Source organism: Hypomesus transpacificus, chromosome 5 (assembly GCF_021917145.1).
Source record: "Hypomesus transpacificus isolate Combined female chromosome 5, fHypTra1, whole genome shotgun sequence".
In the NCBI taxonomy this organism is placed as follows: Eukaryota; Metazoa; Chordata; class Actinopteri; order Osmeriformes; family Osmeridae; genus Hypomesus; species Hypomesus transpacificus.
In genome coordinates this window covers 39,285-59,784 of record NC_061064.1, presented here as the reverse complement: position 1 = coordinate 59,784, position 20,500 = coordinate 39,285, and the positions used below count along the sequence as shown (strand labels likewise).

General features: G+C 51.5%; 1 protein-coding gene across 1 annotated transcript in view; it reads right to left on the bottom strand.

Moving 5' to 3' along the window:
• LOC124468233 (extensin-like) overlaps positions 1 to 17,814 on the bottom strand; it is a 20,475-nt gene extending 2,661 nt beyond the window's left edge. The window contains exons 1-2 of the mRNA XM_047020892.1: positions 16,778 to 17,814; positions 3,117 to 3,412 (exon numbers count right to left, since the gene is read on the bottom strand). Of these exons, the coding sequence (XP_046876848.1) occupies positions 3,117 to 3,412; positions 16,778 to 16,926 (445 nt within the window). The 5' untranslated portion in view covers positions 16,927 to 17,814. The remainder of the gene's footprint in view (positions 1 to 3,116; positions 3,413 to 16,777) is intronic.
• Between the last annotated feature and the right edge of the window lie 2,686 nt (positions 17,815 to 20,500).

Genomic DNA, 20,500 nt, shown 5'->3' with positions numbered 1-20,500 from the left:
AAAAAAAAATGATATCTGATCCCAGATTTCTCCCTTTAGAATACATTTGAAATGATATTACACTCATATTGAGGTCATCTTCTGACAGTTACCGTTCATTGGTTATCAGTACTACCGACTGATTCTCCACGTTAATCCTTCTTTCTTCACAGACAAACCCCACGCCCTCCTCTCCAGCCCTGCAGAGTTACTGACCATCACCCCCCACCCCCTCCACCAACCCTCCTGTTTGACGCCCACTCCCGATCCATCCCAGGGCATCCTGCAGGGGAACGCCCCCCCCCCCCCCCCCCCCTCACCGTCGTCAGCAGGAACACGGCTCTATCTCCAGCCCCTGCCAGGCTGCTGGGGGAGGAACACCAAACAGATCACTAAGCTGCCGGCGTGACAACAAATCCCATAGAGGCAACAATGACAGAGCCTCAGGGGGCAGAGTGTGTGTGTGTGTGTGAGTGTGTGTGAGTGTGTGTGACAGTGCACAAGTGCGTGCGGATTCGCAAGATCAGATCATTCTGGAAAGTGGTACGTTTAATTCCACAGTGGTACACATAAACTCCATTATACTCCTCATGCTCTCCTCTCTCTCTCTCTCTCTCTCTCTCTCTCTCTCTACCTCTTCCGTGTTTCCCTTTCATCCCCCCCTCATATCACCCCCCCCTCCTCTCTCCCTGCAGATTCATCCCCTCTCCTGGTTTCTAGTGAACAGCTGTTGGGGAGAATTCCCCCCCCAATCCTCTGGTCAGTATAATATCTTTCTATTCACACAACTGTCTGGAAAACCAGCCTGCCTTCTTCACTGCTATGACAGAATGTCTGTGTGTGTGAAAGTGTGTGTGTGTGTCTGAACCTCTTTTAAAATGTTTTGTCAGTCTAATTCTAATGCGAAAACATCATAATTAGTTATTTTCTGTGTGTGTGTGTGTGCGCGCGCTTGTCTACTTCGAGTGTGCCTGTGTTCGATCTGCCGGCCTCAGCAGTTGTCAAACAGTACGTGAAAATGAACTGTGTGTGTGTGTGTGTGTCCTGGTGGAGCCAGGAGGTTAATGAATCACAGTGTTAAACCTTCTCAATCCAATTAGCGTGGGAGTCTTACTGCATGGCCTTTATCAGTGAAGAAAACACACTCACACCCAGTCTCCAATATCGACACAACAATAAAAACGTCCAAATCTCAAATACATATAAACGCATTGCCCCCGTCCGCCTCACACACTCCACACACACACATCCAGCTAGGCTACGTACATGCAGACACACATGCTGAAACACACACACACACACACAGATGAATGCTTGAACAGACATAAGCATGAGCAGGCAGATACAAAGGCTAGGTCTCTCTTTCTTTATCTCTCGCTCAAACACAGTGTGGTGCGGTTCCGATTGTTGACCTAGATCAGGGAGGCGACATGTCACTTTGAGTTATTCACAGTCATCCCACAACCCCCCTTTCCTTCCACAGTCATCCCCTGGTCCCCTCACGCTGGGAACAGTGACTGGACTGTCACTAGCCAATGTTCTCTCCTTGTCTGCCTACCCACCCAACACTGTGTCCATCTCTCCCCTCCCCCCTCTCCCTCTCCCTCTCCCTCTCCCTCTCCCTCTCCCTCTCCCTCTCCCTCTCCCTCTCCCTCTCCCTCTCCCTCCCTCCCTCTCCCTCTCTCTCTCTCTCTCTCTCTCTCTCTCTCTCTCTCTCTCTCTCTCTTTCAGCAAGCTGTCTCCTCTTCTCTATCATTTCCTTTTAACTTTGATAAATAATCCAAAGAGCTGCTGAATTATTAACCTGCATAAACAGCACTTGCTGATGCACGATGACACTACAAAATTCACCCTCATTCACACACAAACATACTTGCACACCAATTCACACACCCACACACACTCTCACCGTCACAGACTCTTTCTCTCTTACACACACACACACTCACACACCCACAGATACAGCAAGATCTGTCTCACGTGCCAATACACAGCTTACTGTATTTAAAGTTTCACAATCAAAACATGCTCACACACACACAGACACACACATGGACACACACACACACACATGGACACAACGAGCAGATTGCAAGCAGACCAAACGGACAGATCGCTCAGGGAGGTGAATTATTTAGAGTGTTTGTTTTGCGTGACGTGATTGCAGTGTTCTGTCTGCTTCTCATATGGATCAGGTTGTTAGTGTGTCTGTGTGTGGTGGGGGGGCGGGGGGTCATCCTCTTGGGAGATGTAAGAGTGATCAAGCCCCTCTACTCTGTTCCTGGGGGACCAAACACTTTCACACTACACACACCTCTCACCACATGCTCTAACACAACACACACACACACACTCTAACAACACGACACCAGATCGATACACCAGACAGAACGCTCTGCGGGCTAACACTGTCTGCAGGGTCCCTGACCTGGGCTGAGAATGAACGCAGGAGCAGGACTCACTCTACCCTCAACAAGAGGATCCGCAAAGCCTCTCCACGTCACCCAAACAAGCACAATCTACAAACACACACACACACTTCTGCCCTTGTGTGTTGGACAGGGCTGGGTGGGGTGGTAGAGGTGGGGGGGGGGGGGGGGGGGGGTTGTCAGACAGCTTGGCAGCAAGGCCTGTGTCCTGGTGGGCTAGGGTCATCCCTCCAGATTGCCCTTGAGCTCTCCACTGCATATTACAGCCAATTAAACACTGCTGCTTAAACCAGACCGCCATGTTTATGCAAATATGCAAAACTCGGGCCGGTGAGCAAATTCCCTCTCCTCTCTCTCTCTCTCCCTCTCTCCTCCTTTCTCTCTCCGCCTCTCACTTCCTCCCTCTCTTCTGCGTGCTCGCTCACTTGCTTTGACTGTCCTCCAAGTCATTACTGGCATATTGAAAAAATTAGCAAATGCCAAGATAGGTTAATTAGTTGTTATTTCCCTAAGGTCATTTACATATATACACACATATACACACCCACACACCCACACCCTTCCATCCAGCATCTGTCATGAGGGTGCTGATATTAAATATCTTACATTTTGAAAAAGTACAAAACACACACATCCAGTAGCTGTCAAAAAAATGGTCCATCTTCCATTTTGAAAATGTACCCCCCCCACACACACCCACACACTCACCGATGATGTAGTAGTCCTGGAGGCTCTTGAATTCATGTCCCCAGAGGTTGGGAGAGAACTCCTGGAACTTGATGGTGAAGCGCATGTCGCTGGCGGGCTTGTCGCAGGTGAGCAGCAGGTTGGGGGGGCCCATGACCTCGCAGCGGTCGGCCTGCTCGCGCGTGGACACCAGGTACAGCTTGTAGAACTCGTACTCGCTGGGGGCCCGGGGCCCCGCCTGGCTGGACGAGGGGCAGATCAGGTCCAGACGGTCCCCTATCTGGGGGTAGAGCACGTAGCCCCGGTCATCCCCGAACCTGCCAGGGAGAGACACGGGGGAGAGAGAGGGAGAGAGGGAAGAGAGTCAGAGGAGGGAGAGGCGAGAGAGAGGGAGAAAGGTAGGGAGGGAGAGGCGAGAGAGAGGGAGAGAGGTAGGGAGAGAGAGAATAGAGAAGAGAGAGTGGGAGAGAGAAAGAGAGAGTGGGAGAGAGGTGAGGAAGGTATCCATAGAAACGAGTGATTGATAGTGTGGTATTTACCCCTCCGTCTGTCTGACGGCTTGTGTTTGGTGAGGACTCTCTTATATTCATGGCATCATTCACAGACTCGCCCACACGACCTCGGGAAGCAGGAGATGTGATAGAACAGGTGTGTGTGTGTCTTCGTGTGTATGTACTTGGTGTGTGTGCACATGCATGTGTGGTGAAAAAGACTCTAGTCTATGTGTGCTTTTGCATGTGTCTTGACATGGTGTGTGTGTGTGTATGTGTGGTATTGTCTGTGTGATTTATGTGAGCGCACATGCATGTGTGCGTGTTAGGATGAATGACTTTGTAAGTCTTTGCTTGTGTGTGTTGGTGTGGTGTGTGTGTCTGACTGTGTGTGTTGGTGTGCAGTGTGTGTGTCAGAGTGTGTGTGTTGGTGTGCAGTGTGTGTGTCAGAGTGTGTGTGGACAGCTTTTCTCCTCTGAGACCTCTCCAGTGATAGCACATATTATTCCATCATTCAGAGGAGTCCCTTATTGAAACTGTTCCCAGACTGAATACAGATCAGGCCTCATGGAGATATCACTTTCAGCAGCGTTAACCAGACCAGACCACAACCCTCTCTGCAGAGAGGAGATGAGACGAGAGAAGATAGGAGAGAAAGAAATTCACACCCAGCAGGCCAGCAGTGATGGGTTGATGAGGTCTACAGAGGGATGGTGCTGGATGAGGTCTGGACCCCTTCTTAAGACTGGGAAGGCCAAGCAGTGGAGTTCTATATAGAAAGATCTCGTTGGATGAGGTTTGGATGAAGTCTACTGGGATGACGCTGTTCTGTTTGCATTCACAGTGACAGCAGCTAGCAGCAGAGCATAATGTTTTAAAACACATTTTCATGGACAACTAATCCCTGTAAATGTAACGCTAATCCGCAGCATGGATCCACACTAATAATCCTTGGGTCAATTATGCAGCTATGGTTTATGTTTTTGTTTCTAACACGACTTCTCAGACCTCGGGGATTTGGCCGGTGGTCTTTGTAGTGTGGCCGGACCACCACTGTGAATTCCGTCTAATTCCTGCTAAACCCCACGACTCACAGAGGACGCCTTCAATTTACTGGGAATTCGCAGATCCGTCCAAACCCCCCTTTCCCCACACACACGCACCCACACACACACATACACACACACACTCTACACAAACCTGGGATCCCTATGAGCCAGAACCACAAGGTCATTTGAGCGTCACAAAAATGTCAACCCCCCCTCCCACCACCCCAAATGAGCCCCCCCCTCCTCCTCGTTCCCTAGTGCCCCCCCCAACACCACTGTGCCCCCCCCCCCCCCCCCCCCCCGCCCTTCCCCGGCAGGAAGGCTTGGAGGACGAGGGTTTAGAGCGCTCAGTCGGCCTCTCCTCCGTTTATCTCCCTCCTCCCTGAGAGCCCCGCTGACATTTGATCACAGAGAGAGAACGCCATCGCTCCTCCACCAGTCACCACGCTGCTCTCTCCCCACCTCCACCACGCTGCTCTCTCCTCCACCAGTCACCACGCTGCTCTCTCCCCACCTCCACCACGCTGCTCTCTCCTCCACCAGACACCACGCTGCTCTCTCCCTGCCTCCACCACGCTGCTCTCTCCCCACCTCCACCACGCTGCTCTCTCCTCCACCATCACCACGCTGCTCTCTCCTCCACCTCCACCACGCTGCTCTCTCCCCACCTCCACCATGCTGCTCTCTCCCCACTTCCACCACGCTGCTCTCTCCTCCACCAGACACCACGCTGCTCTCTCCCCACCTCCACCATGCTGCTCTCTCCCCACCTCCACCATGCTGCTCTCTCCCACCTCCACCACGCTGCTCTCTCCTCCACCATCACCACGCTGCTCTCTCCTCCACCAGACACCACGCTGCTCTCTCCCCACCTCCACCATGCTGCTCTCTCCCCACCTCCACCATGCTGCTCTCTCCCCACCTCCACCACGCTGCTCTCTCCTCCACCAGACACCACGCTGCTCTCTCCCTGCCTCCACCACGCTGCTCTCTCCCCACCTCCACCACGCTGCTCTCTCCTCCACCTCCACCACGCTGCTCTCTCCCCACCTCCACCATGCTGCTCTCTCCCCACCTCCACCACGCTGCTCTCTCCTCCACCAGTCACCACGCTGCTCTCTCCCCACCTCCACCATGCTGCTCTCTCCTCCACCAGTCACCACGCTGCTCTCTCCTCCACCAGTCACCACGCTGCTCTCTCCCCACCTCCACCATGCTGCTCTCTCCTCCACCAGTCACCACGCTGCTCTCTCCTCCACCATCACCACGCTGCTCTCTCCCCACCTCCACCATGCTGCTCTCTCCCCACCTCCACCATGCTGCTCTCTCCCCACCTCCACCATGCTGCTCTCTCCTCCACCAGACACCACGCTGCTCTCTCCTCCACCTCCACCATGCTGCTCTCTCCCCACCTCCACCAAGCTGCTCTCTCCCTGCCTCCAACATGCTGCTCTCTCCCCACCTCCACCACGCTGCTCTCTCCCTGCCTCCACCTCCACCACGCTGCTCTCTCCCCACCTCCACCATGCTGCTCTCTCCCTGCCTCCACCTCCACCACGCTGCTCTCTCCCCACCTCCACCATGCTGCTCTCTCCCCACCTCCACCATGCTGCTCTCTCCCTGCCTCCACCATGCTGCTCTCTCCCCACCTCCACCAAGCTGCTCTCTCCCTGCCTCCACCATGCTGCTCTCTCCCCACCTCCACCATGCTGCTCTCTCCCTGCCTCCACCTCCACCACGCTGCTCTCTCCCCACCTCCACCATGCTGCTCTCTCCTCCACCTCCACCACGCTGCTCTCTCCCACCTCCACCAGACACCACGCTGCTCTCTCCCCACCTCCACCATGCTGCTCTCTCCCCACCTCCACCATGCTGCTCTCTCCCTGCCTCCACCACGCTGCTCTCTCCCCACCTCCACCAGACACCACGCTGCTCTTTCCTTCCCTCCTCCTCCACCCTCCCTCATCTTTCCTCCTCCCTCCTTCGCTTAAACCAAGACGACCTGTGATCAGAAATAATACTGCAGGGAAACGATAACATCTCAATTACAGCAGAGCTTAGTGCAGAGCAGAGATATCTGCTGAAGATCCCCTGGTCTCCTTCATCTGTGCCTCAGTATCTCCACAGATCTCTCTTTCTCTTTCCTTCCTAATGTCACCGTTCCCATGACGGACCCTTCAAGTGGCCAATAAGGCGTGTGTGTCTGTGACATTTCAACACGTGACATAACTGATTAGGGAGAGAGAGAGGCAGCGCTGTCAGATGCCAGTCACAACTGAAGCCACTCACATCCTCAAACTACAGCCTAGACTAGAGCATCAAACAGCCACAAGGTTGTCCCAGGTCAGCGGGGTCAACGCCTAACTTGGAGCTTATTGTTGTGGTACACGAAGTCTGGCTTTGAGGGCAGAAAAAGACCTGGTAAGAGGCAAAAAATATTCTAGGTTCTGAATTTCAAATAGAACAACATTCAGGCTGCTGAAATTCGAAAGTTGAAATTCAGATCCCCAAAATATGAGCATGAAAAATTTGAGCCAAATACATTTGAGGTGAAAAATAACGAGCCGAACAAATCCAGATTGCAACATCCGGGATACCAAGGATAGGTTAGGCAGTGGATTACCAATATTAAGTATTCAATGCCAAATTTAAAACATTGTCACTGATTTGCTTCCATATAGCGCACATACCAGGATCCCATAAACCCTTCTTTCCTTTTAAAATTTGGTCTTAAAACCCGTCTTTTCAATTTGTTTAGTATTGCTACTTTGTCAGCGTCAATGAAAACCAGGAAGTGGTATTTCGGTTGGCCCCATCATAAATGATGCATCATGATTGCATATGTAATCTCCACTATATATATACCATGTATTCTGGTCAAAATGAATCTGTCTCGAGAGTGCTTACACAGGGAGTTGAGGGGAGGGCAACTTTGACTTCACATTTCAATCTGTGAGCACGCGTTTGTATGTTAGAGACACATTCAACACTAATATCTGAATGTTTGTGTGTGTTTGTTATTGTCGCACAATGTGGTTCTGTACCAGCATTTTCTACTTCTACCTCTTGAAAACAAGTCTGTCCTCAACCTCCTTCCTCTTCTGGTAGTCTGTAGGAGAGGAGATATTGCTGTCTGTTTTATTTACAGCTTTGTTACCTACCTGTTTCACCATCTCTGGATGTACACCCCACTTGACACGAATGTGAATGAAACTCTCGCTCCTACTTTCTGTCTCAGTGGTCAGGTTGAAAGTGTGTGTGTGACAGAGTGTGTGTGTGTGTGTGGTGGGGGTGACCATTCATGCTGCAGGCTCTAATTCCCTCCCCAGCACCAGAGCGTGCTATGCAGGTTCTCTGTGGGCACGTACCAGGAAACACCAGGTTTCCTCCAGCTCTCAGCCAGCTCACTGGGCCTGGCTCGACCCCACCAGTACATGGTGCGTTTGTGTGTGTGTCTGCATCCGATCGGTCCTACGCAAGCTTCCAGTACTTCCTCAGCTTAGAGTGCAACCTCAGACGGCTGTCCTGGTCTGATTGGACCCGACCACCCAACCTGATTGGATAGGACCAGTACCCACCACCATGGTCTGATTGGACCAGACCAGTCCCTACCCACCTGGGCATGGCAGAGCTGCTTTGAAGCAGAACCAGGCTTCTGGTCACATGAGAGCGGAATGCAATCCCGGGCCTCAGCAAACTAGCTAAAGCTAACCTAGCTGAATTCGCGGGACGTTTTTCTGCCTGTCATCTCGACATTCGTAAAGGTCACAATGGCAGTCGATCAGTCCCTCGAGAAGACAAAGCCTCCAAGAGACGTGCGAGGACAGGGGGAGCTGGGAACACAGAGCCCAAAGCCAGACCGGCTAAGTGAGTGCTGCTCCATGTGAAGAGCCCCCTGAGTGTCTCTGAGCTGGTATCAGTGTTGGTTAATGAGCTAAGGGCTGACCGATAGCAGGCACATTCCTGGATGCTGACTCACAGAGCATCGAAAAATGGCTCCTGACTTAGACCCGACGTGACAGCAGAGTCATCGAATGCTCCTGTGGGGGGACAAACACTTCAACGAAGGTCAGTCTTTTGGAGCGGGAGGTCGGAAGCGCTGAAGCTGGGAGGCTTGGGGTCGGGATTTTGGGAGCACAGGTGGTCTCAGGTGGACGGGTCGCTCTGGGGGTCTCCTCGTTCCAACTCCACATTAAAAACCAAAGAAGGAATCACGTTGCTGATTACTGTAAAGATGGACTACAAAAATCTTTCAGTAGACAACAACAGGTAGTACTTAGAGAGAAAGAGAGACAGAGAGAGACAGAGAAAGAAATGCACAGAGAGAGGAGAAAGACAGATGGACAGAGAGAAAGATGGAAACCGATAGACACAGAAGGAGAAAGTAGGAGAGAAAATAGAAGAAACCAGCTTCCTGCTCCCTTCTCTTGCTCTTCGCAATGGCTCCAGTCATCACACATACATTATTTAATATTTTGAGAGCAGCAAATTCATGAGGCGCCATAGATGACAAACGATAAATCTGAGACAAGAAAGGAAATAGGGCTAGCTGTGTTCAAGGGCAAACGATGCTCAATTAGGTGAATGTAGGAAGGGGAATGTGGCCCTTGTTTGTTAAAATAACTACACGTCCTTGGCCAGATCTATTTGTTCATGTCTGTTCTCCCTGCTGACATGGCGGTTTGGACCCCATGCCCTTCTTCTTTCTACGCTCACCAATTACCCACAATGCTCCACAAAGCAAGCACACAGAAATATTATTCATGCCACTTAACCTTTATAAGAGAGAGGCAGAGAGGAAATGGGCAGAGGAGAGAGGAGAGGCAGAGAAAAAAAAGAGAGGAAGAACAAGCAGGAAATAAGATCAAAAAATGAGTGAAGGATCAAAGAAGCAGAAGAAATTCGTACGAAAAACAACCGTGCACCAAGGGCAACTCCAGAGTGGAAGAGAGTCCAGCCCCTCTCAAGGAGACTGGTTCCGGAGCCCACGCTGTGCGTCGAGGCGAGGCCGACTATATCTAGCCGGAAACTCTCTACCTCGCGCACCAGCTCAGGCTCCTTTCCCGCCAGCGAGGTGACGTTCCACGTCCCTAAAGCTAACTTTTGCAGCCGAGGATCGGACCGCCAAGGCCCCCGCCTTCGGCCGCCGCCCGTCTCACACTGCACCCGACCCCCATGACCCCTCCTGCGGATGGTGAGCCCACTGGAAGAGGGTCCCACGTTGTCTCTTCGGGCTGTGCCCGACCGGGCCCCATGGGAAAAGGCCCGGCCACCAGGCGCTCGCCATCGAGCCCCACCCCCGGGCCTGGCTCCAGGGGGGGGCCCCGGTGACCCGCTTCCGGGCAGGGGCAACTGAGAACCATTGTTGTATTTCTTCATGGTTGGTTTTTTGAGCCACTCTTTGTCTGGTCTTTCACCTGGAACCTGTTTGCCTTGGGTGACCCTACCAGGGGCATGAAGCCCCCGACAACATAGCTTCCAGGATCACTAGGACACGCAAACCCCTCCACCGCGGTAAGGTGGTGACTCAAGGAGGGCCCCAGGCGTCGAGCTGGGGTGGGAATACTGGTTTCCCCTCGGTTCGGCGCCTGTACATTGGGGTTCACCCCGGTGGACGAGAGGGTAGCCTCCCTCCGCCTTCGGGTGGGGGGACGGGTCCTCACTGTCGTTTGTGCTTATGCACCAAACGGCAGCTCAGAGTACCCACCCTTTTTGGAGTCTCTGGGGGGGGTGCTGGAAAGCGCTCCTCCTGGGGATTCCCTCGTCCTCCTGGGGGACTTCAATGCTCATGTGGGCAATGACAGTGAGACCTGGAGGGGCGTGATTGGGAGGAACGGCCCCCCCGATCTGAACCCGAGTGGTGTTTTGTTGTTGGACTTCTGTGCTAGACACGGTTTGTCCATAACGAACACCATGTTCAAGCATAAGGGTGTCCATATGTGCACCTGGCACCAGGACACCCGAGGTCTCAGTTCGATGATCGACTTTGTAGTCGTGTCATCGGACTTGGGGCCGCATGTCTTGGACACTCGGGTGAGGAGAGGGGCGGAGCTGTCAACTGATCACCACCTGGTGGTGAGTTGGCTTCGATGGTGGGGGAGGACGCCGGTCAGGCCTGGCAGGCCCAAACGTAATGTGAGGGTCTGCTGGGAACGTCTGGCGGAACCCTCTGTCAGAAGGAGCTTCAACTCCCACCTCCGGGAGAGCTTCGATCATGTCTCGGGGGGGGCCGGGGACATTGAGTCCGAATGGGCCATGTTCCGGGCCTCCATTGTTGAAGCGGCTGACCGGAGCTGCGGCCGCAGGGCGGTCGGTGCATGTCGCGGCGGTAACCCTCGGACCCGGTGGTGGACTCCGGAGGTGAGGGATGCCGTCAAGCTGAAGAAGGAGGCCTATCGGACTTTATTGGCTGGTAGGACTCCAGAGGCAGCTGATGTGTACCGGCAGGCCAAGCGGAACGCGGCTTTGGCGGTCGCGGAGGCAAAAACCCGGGCATGGGAGGAGTTCGGCGAGGCCATGGAGAATGACTTCCGAACGGCTTCAAAAAGGTTCTGGACCACCATCCGGCGGCTCAGGAGGGGGAAGCAGTGCTCTGTCAACACTGTATACGGTGGGGATGGTGCGCTGCTGACCTCGACGGGGGACGTCCTGGATCGGTGGAAGGAATACTTCGAAGACCTCCTTAATTCCACCAACACGCTTTCCGACGTGGAGGCAGAGTCTGGGGACATCGGGGGGGGCCCTTCTATCTCTGGGGCTGAGGTCGCCGAGGTGGTTGAAAAGCTCCGCGGTGGCAGGGCCCCTGGGGTGGATGAGGTCCGCCCGGAGTTCCTTAAGGCTCTGGATGTTGTAGGGCTGTCTTGGTTGACACGACTCTGCAACATCGCGTGGACATCGGGGACAGTGCCTCTGGACTGGCAGACCGGGGTGGTGGTTCCCCTCTTTAAAAAGGGGGACCGGAGGGTGTGCTCCAACTTTAGGGGGATCACACTCCTCAGCCTCCCTGGGAAAGTCTATTCAGGGGTCCTGGAGAGGAGGGTCCGTCGGATTGTCGAACCTCGGATTCAGGAGGAGCAATGTGGTTTTCGTCCTGGCCGTGGAACAGTGGACCAGCTTTATACCCTCCGCGGAGTCCTGGAGGGTACATGGGAGTTCGCCCAACCAGTCTACACATGTTTTGTGGATTTGGAAAAGGCGTTCGACCGTGTCCCTCGGGGGCTCATGTGGGGGGTGCTCCGAGAGTACGGGGTACCGGATTTCCTGATCGGGGCTGTCCGGTCCCTGTACGACCGGTGCCAGAGTTTGGTCCGCATTGCCGGTAGTAAGTCGAACTTGTTTCCGGTGAGGGTTGGACTCCGCCAGGGCTGCCCTATGTCACCGATTCTGTTCATTACCTATATGGACAGAATTTCTAGGCGCAGCCAGGGTGTTGAGGGGGTCCGGTTTGGTGACCTCAGGATCGGGTCGCTGCTTTTTGCGGATGATGTGGTCCTGTTGGCTTCATCGGGCCGTGACCTTCAGCTCTCACTGGAGCGGTTCGCAACCGAATGTGAAGCGGCTGGGATGCGAATCAGCACCTCCAAATCTGAGGCCATGGTAATCGACCGGAAAAGGGTGGAGTGCCATCTCCGGGTCGGGGAGGAGATCCTGAACCAAGCGGAGGAGTTCAAGTATCTCGGGGTCTTGTTCACGAGTGAGGGAAGAATGGAGCGCGAGGTCGACAGGCGGATCGGTGCGGCGTCCGCAGTGATGCGGGCTCTGCATCGGTCCGTCGTGGTGAAGAAGGAGCTGAGTCGAAAGGCGAAGCTCTCTATTTACCAGTCGATCTACGTTCCTACCCTCACCTATGGTCACGAACTATGGGTAGTGACCGAAAGAACGAGATCGCGAATACAAGCGGCCGAAATGAGCTTTCTCCGTAGGGTGTCCGGGCTCTCCCTTAGAGATAGGGTGAGAAGCTCGGTCATCCGGGAGGGGCTCAGAGTAGAACCGCTGCTCCTCCGCGTCGAGAGGAGCCAGCTGAGGTGGCTCGGGCATCTGATTAGGATGCCTCCTGGACGCCTCCCTGGTGAGGTGTTCCGGGCACGTCCCACTGGGAAGAGGCCCCGGGGAAGACCCAGGACACGCTGGAGGGACTATGTCTCGCAGCTGGCCTGGGAACGCCTTGGGGTCCCCCAGGAAGAGCTGGCGGAAGTGGCCGGGGGGAGGGAAGTCTGGGCCTCCCTGCTTAGGTCGCTGCCCCCGCGACCCGATCCCCGGACAAGCGGCAGATGACGACGACGACGACAACAACCGTGCAGGCTGACGGGAACAGCAGAACTGTCCGTCGTGTCGTCGTTCTCCGCCTCACAGTGAAACTATCATCAGTGCCGCCCTTAAGAGTGCAATTACTCCATTCAACACAGCCCACTCTCATGCCCTGCCAAGGCTTCAATAGCCTGCCAGGGACACACCTTTGAAATGGATGTACATATGACAAGGACGGTGAAGAGATTCAGCCAGACATCCTGGCAGGCACTTTGTTGGCTGTGTGAAGCAATGAGCGCTGACATGATGCCGTACGTGGGCTTGATCCATCATCAGAACGCACACTAGCGAACAGCGAAGCTGATCGGCTGCTTTATATCCTGAATCAATAATTGGATTTCTCGTCAACTTTGACTCCCTCCCACAACCCATAGATGACGAGAACTCTGGTTCATCTCAGTTACTTCCATTCTCCTGCCCCCAAGTCTTCCTCTTCAGAAACACACATATACAATTATTTATACAATCATTACCCTGCTACAAAATATGAAAACATCCCAGAGGAGGTTTGATCTGTGGGTGGGTCTGGTTATGTGCCTGGAAATGAAAATGTCTCCACCTGAGAATGATGAGAAGTTCACTCTGAGCATGTTTGCACTGTGAATGAGTCATCTCTGCATCTCAATATTAATTGAGCCAAGATGTCAACTATGGTACATTGCTCAAACTGAGTGTTTGATGAAGATGGCGCATGAGACAGAGAGAGAAAAAAGGAGAGAGGGGAGGGGGAGAGAGAGATAGAGAGAGTAATCCCTACACAGACTGCTTTGTTGCCTGACAGTGGACTGCTCCACTCCAGTGGTTTATTGGGAGTGTGTTGTGTTGAAGGATTATCCACCCTCACGCTTCCACCCCTAATCTGAGGTCAAGTGGTATGGCCTGTTTTGGAGCCATTTCCAGAGTCACTTTCGGGAGTCCGGAGAAAACTTTATGGACGTTTGGTTTGGTCTGGCAGACGGCAATACCTTGGCTCGTTGGCAGGCAGGTTTGCCAATGGCGGGCGGTGCTCAGGGGGCATGGGGCCCACGGGGCATGGGGTCCACGGGGCATTAACATTCATTCAGTCATTTAGCAGACGCTCTTATCCAGAGCGACTTACAGTAAGTACAGGGTAATTCCCCCTAAGGCAAATAGGGTGAAGTGCCTTGCCCAAGGCAAGGACACAACGTCATTTTGCACGGCGGGAAATCCATCCGGCAACCTTCTGATTACTAGCCCGACTCCCTCACCGCTCAGCCATCTGACTCCATGTGGGCATGGGGCCCATGGGGCATGGGGACCACGGGGCATGGGGCGCACGGTACCTGCCCTCGACCATGTTTAGTTTCCACACTTCAATCTAGTCTGTCTGTTTGTTAAATATTTAGTCTAAGAAAATCCATTCTACTAACAAATAAGCAGTCAGGCACTTAAATACAGTAGACCGTATAACACACACACACGCACACACTCACCTACACACACTCACCTACACACACACGCACCTAAACACACACACACACTCTCACACTCTTGCCCTGTCCTATCAACGCCTTCAGAGGATATGGTCTGAATTGTTCCAAAGATAAACAAACACAATTTTGTAAACAACTTTGTCCAGACATCAAGAGACTGGTAAAACACACAACTCGACGCAACACCCCCAAACTGTGCAACACATTCCTAAGAATCGGCCTTGCATCAGGGAGGGATCTCTGCTGCTGGGGCACGAGTGGTCAGGGTGGAAGGAGGTGCTGGAGGCTGGGATGGGCGGAAAAGCGTAACACCAAACCCAGAGTTCATTAAACTGTCTCCCCACAACCCTCCCCACAGACCCAATCTCTGCTTCTTTTGTCTTCGTCCCAATCTTGAAAAACGTTTGAATCGAAAACGCTTAGCCCAGTTAACCAGGCTTTTATCTTTAGCCAATTAGCGGGCAGTTTATTAAATATTGAGCAGGCTGTTAGGATTAATTTTTAATGCACATTTGGGGGGCAGAGAGTGGTAGAACAACACACCCTGGAGCGACGGACATGGACGGTCTTCTGTAACGCTCACTGTCCTCTTTAACAAGCCTACCAGACACAGCTGGGCAAGTCAGCACCGCCCCATTATGCTAACCCAGCACACTCAAACTCCACTAGTATGACACAGCTAGACAAGTCGGCACAGCCCCATTATGCTAACCCAGCACACTCAAACTCCACTAGCATTGTCAGTAGCACCGTCATAGCATGCTAACCCAACACACTCAAACTCCAGTGTAATCAGCACCACCCAAACACACTCAAACTCCACAAGGATGAGAGACTCGTTAGTCAGCACCATCCCAACATTCAAACCCAACGCACTCATCCACGAGCATCCAACTTCCCTTGCCCACAACCTGAGGTGTATCGACAGGAAGGTGCTTTGTAAAAAAAGCCCAAAGGTATTTGTCACCTTAGTTACAGTGAGTAGTTTGTGAAAAAGTACAATGAACTTGATTGTTCAGTTCACCTCAATTAGTGGGTGCTAGCTCTGCTTCACATGACACATACTTACAAACCTAAACCTTTTCTATCTTCATTGTATCTGTGAGTGTACTTGTAATAGAAGTAGGCGTATGCTTTTTCTCTTCAACTAATCTACATGTTCACTTGAAGTCCGGTCAAGCATAAATCTAACTTGTATGATACATCTTATGTATGTATGCGTGTATGTATGTGTGTGAGTGTATTAGTGGGGGCGCCTGTCCATGACCTATGACTGAGGAAGCGCTGTTCAATAAACCGCGAGTAAGCATTTGACCTTTTAAAGATATTGGAAGCAGATTTGATTCCATTCGCATGAGAGAAACCTCATGCTCTTTCGCTCTCCGACTTCTCAACTGATACGACTCTATTTAAACCTTAATGCTGTCAGGCCTTTACAGTAATATTCCCTCTCCAAGACAAAGTTGCAGTCTGGAAAGCAATTTTGAACCGCGACAAATCGGCCCGTGGGTTTGATCTTCAAATCACTCGGTTCTCACAAATGTATTCATACAATATGTTTTATAGCGTGCTTGAGTTCTTCCAAATTCCTCATCCCAGAGAAGGGAAATGCTTCAGCTTCGATATAAAAATGGAAGCCGTTCTGTAGCCTACAGAGTTGGATAAATCCAGGCCAAATTCTCGTCCGTTTCATCATGTCCCCCTCGCGTGGATTCCAAACTCAGCGGGAATCTTGCACGCGGCGGGAGGGGGGCTCAAACACACAGACTGCACGCACGCGACCCTTTATGAGCAGGCAGTCATGCGTGAAGACCACCCCTCTCTCACACAACCCGGACAAAATAACCGTTTGCCAAAAACACTGGCATTCCCACGCTTAACATCATCGAAACGTTTGTTGGCCCAGAATAGGACATGGTCAAAATTGTCCCAAAATTTCCGGCCATTGACATGGCTAGGCCTACTAAAACCAGCCAACTGATCATCTGTTGAATGTTATGGCTTCTTGACGAGACTGCAGTCTTCCTGGACAGACAAGCACTGCCAGTCCCTCACAACACAGCAACAAGTATCCTATAGGGACAAACCATGTTAGTTACAACAGGACATCAATTGTATATGGGCTAAAAGCGTAACAGTTATGTTACGGAGACTTGAAACAGGCAAATAGACCGGTTGTACAACCGGAGTAGCGAGTGGCATGCTCCACTACCAAAATAGCATCGGTGGCCGGAGTCCTCTGACAGTTGGCTTCGGGTGGCTAGGACAAGGTTTGACATTAGTTGGAGCGATACGGGAAACCGATCATGTTTAATTTGAGGCATAACTTAAGGTCGAAATCAAGTCACCTGAAACATGGTTTAGACTAGTAAGACACTCACCTTTTGTTTAATGAATTCCAATAAATAGGCTCCATGTTGGCTGCCGATACACCCAGTAAATCCACAAGGAATATCATTAGAAATCCTAATGAATTACAGCCGTCCTTTGGTGCAAAAGCAGTCCATGCCCCTCGACTCTCTGCTGCCATGATACCCCAAAAGAGGGAACGGAGATCCGTTCAGACAAAGAATCACTGTGGAGACTGCGAGCGAAGTTCACCAAATCCCTCGGAGCGCAAAGCTATAACGTGACTTCGCCAACCACATGCGGGGAAACGTCCACAAATCTACGGGGAACATTCACAGTACTGGCGTGGATGAGAGGTCATAGAACGTGTGGTTTTAAGGCACAGCTAAATGTAGACGCGTTTGCGTATCCAAGAAGACTCATTGTCCAATTCTGTTTCTATAAGGCCACTGCCGTCGTCCCCTTTCAATCAGTGCACAACATCGAACAATGAGCAGAGACGTAACCTTAAGCGTTCGTATTAAATAGACATCCCTTTTCCAAACTCAAATAGTCAACCTTATCTAATAAAGTGTCCGACCGACTACTTGCTCTGTACCTGTATGTCCCTCTACACTGAATGCATCGTTCCCTGTTAGCGCGTTGGATGATGTCCATTCAAATGACAGTGTTGTTGAACTGAGCGCCGTTCCGTGCTTACGAAGAAGCGGTTGACGCTCTTCGGCGACCGGCGTGCTATCACGGCTGTCTCCAAAAGCTACGCTGCTTTATTCTCATCGGCTCTCCATAGCATACAAACACCCGTCTCAGCGCAACTGCACGCTACAATGGCACCATCTTGGCAGGAGCGATGCCTAACTTCTAGTAAACTTTAAAAACGACAGGCTGCGAGGTGACTCGTTATTTTCGCAGACAAACGTCAACTTATTGTCGTTTAGCCGTTTGTTTAGAGAGTTGGGGCAGAGAGCGGCTCTGGGCATCTTCTCTCTACGCTCCATCCGTCCTGACAGAGAATGCGCTCCGGAGCTTGCGACATGGCGAGAGGGAGGAGGGAGCTGTATGGGGTTCCAAGACGGGAGGCACATTCGATGAGTCAGAGAGGGGAGGGGGGGGGGGGAATTCTTTCTTTTGGTGATAAAATAAAGATCCAACTCCACCAACAGTCTAGTAGGTTATGGCAACAATACTGTTGAAATGTCCATATAGAATGCATCAACGGAAATTATTTTTTACGGTTTAGATCAATATGGCGCTCATGTACTTTGGAGCTTTACTATGGCTTTAAAACTTTCGCTTGTTGTTTATTGATTTGTCAGTGGTGCCACTATTTTACGACCTCCTAGTCTCCACTTAGTAGGGAAGTACAAATCTTAGTTCGATGTTCAGTGAAACAAGATTGCAGCTACACCGTCCCCATGTGGACGAGATCCATTACTACAGTATTTGAAAAAATAAAACCGTCCATCCTGACTAAAGGTGACACATCTTAACACATCAGACGTTCATAAGTTGGGAAACAGTCGCGCACATTTAACATTTCACACCATTTTATTTATTTGTTAATTCTACACTTCTCTTTTTCAAAGCAAAACTATTTACATTGTTCATTCACATTTCAGTTGTAAAAGGGGCAAAGTGTCTAACTAGACAGCAGACACCTCGATGTTGCATTTAAATTTCCAGATGTATTTTCACCAATTACTATTTTTTTTTTTAAGAAAACGAACTAATCTTCCCACACAAATAGTCTCTTTTACAATGTTCTATTAAAGGGTGATTGGGCGATGGTCCTTGTGGACAGCTTTATGTACAACTTAAGGCAAGAAAAAAATCCAATAATGTGTCAAATCAACTATCAACCACAAAAAATGAACAGAGTTCAGTATTTACAATCAGGAGAAGAAACTTGACAACCAGATATTTACACAGGTATGAGTTTCCATGTAAGTATGTGTGTACGTGTATGTGTGTGTGTGTGTGTGTGTGTGTGTGAAGTGGATGAATGTACGCGGCTTTAAAATAACACAGTGTTAGTGTGTGTGTCGTCAAGTGTCCTATCCCCTGGGATTAGTTGATCAGCCTGGATTAGTCTCTCGTTGCCGGTGCAAATCCAGCGCTGAAGCAACGGCGGTGCCAGGGAGTCACCTCCTGCTCTATCCTGTTCCTCCTCTCCTCCCTGGAGCCCACAAGGAGCAACCCAGCCTCTCAGTCCAGCAGGAGGCTCCCAGCCCCAGCCTCCGGTCCCCTGACTCTCCAGGGGCACCCTGTAGCCTCCAGTCCCCTGCCTCTCCAGGGGCACCCTGTAGCCTCCAGTCCCCTGCCTCTCCAGGGGCACCCTGTAGCCTCCAGTCCCCTGCCTCTCCAGGGGCACCCTGTAGCCTCCAGTCCCCTGCCTCTCCAGGGGCACCCTGTAGCCTCCAGTCCCCTGCCTCTCCAGGGGCACCCTGTAGCCTCCAGTCCCCTGCCTCTCCAGGGGTACCCTGCAGCCTTCAGTCCCAGTTATCCAGGGGTCTGCGGCTGGCACCAAGACATCGTCCAGTCCTTACAGGTGGAGTCCTGTGGAGGAGAGGATATTATTAACAACCCATTACTGAGCAGCTCCAGGGATAAGTGACCCCAGGGGCTTATCAGAAGGATCTGTCCAGACGTTAGGATAAGTGGCCGACTTCATTAACTGGACAAGTCCTGAGGAACCCAATCATTTCTAATCTACACTCCCGGTAACAGCTACTAATTAGGCCGTCTGATTAAATCAGTTATCCGGCTCCTCCTTGGGGGGGGATCAACCATCCTGGATGGAGATCCCTGTTGCAGTTACACGGTCAAAATGATGGAAACAAGGAGTTTGGTTTCTAACCTGGGTGGTGAGGCCTGGGGCTGGCCTGTCGAAGGAAGGACCGTCCGGTCTCGCTGCACGCTCAGGACAGCGTCTCGTCCACCGCTCTCGTAACGCAACCAAGAATAGGTCGTCCTTGAGGAGAGCACGTAGAATGCAGTCCCACAAACATGTCCATCTCAGCACAAGCAGTTCATTTTTACGATGTGATGAATGCTTCAACAAAAATCAGAAGAAAAACCACAAACTAAACCGTCAGGGCTGAACCGAGGACTTGAGCCCTTCTATGATCCACTGTCCAGTAGCTGGGGAGGATTTCCAAACAGATTCAAATTCCGTCACATACATTACAAAAATATGTTTTTCTATTTCCTCAAACTCTCAAACTGATTTTCGGAATCCTTTTACAGTGATCTGTCCTCGATCAATGAGCCTGCATAGGGAACCCTACACCAACGGCTGACCTGTCACTGCGTTTAGAGGTCGAGGATGGTGTGATTTCTAGTCCTTTCAAATCAGGCCTGGGAAGAGATGAAGAGAAGACTCTGTCCCCTCCTTCGTCACTCACTCCTGCATCTCTCCTGGGAGTCGCCATGTGAAACTAACAGAACCACAGAACATCTTGGAGAGAAAAAAAAATAGTCCAATGTCTTTTTTTGTTGTTAATTCCCATAATTTTTTTTCGTAGCAGTTTTCATTTTTTTTTTGTATAAAAAAATATAATCCAGACTTGGTTTGAATAAAAATGGTTCAAGCAAGGATTGTTTCAGTTTGCAGGTGAAGTACCAACTCTCTCGTCACGCCTCCATTCCCCCGGATCGTTGAAGTCGCAAACCACACATTAACAAATATAGAAAACACAGACCAGTACTTGATTTGAGAACTACTGCTACATTTTTCCTTGACAGTCGTAGAACCT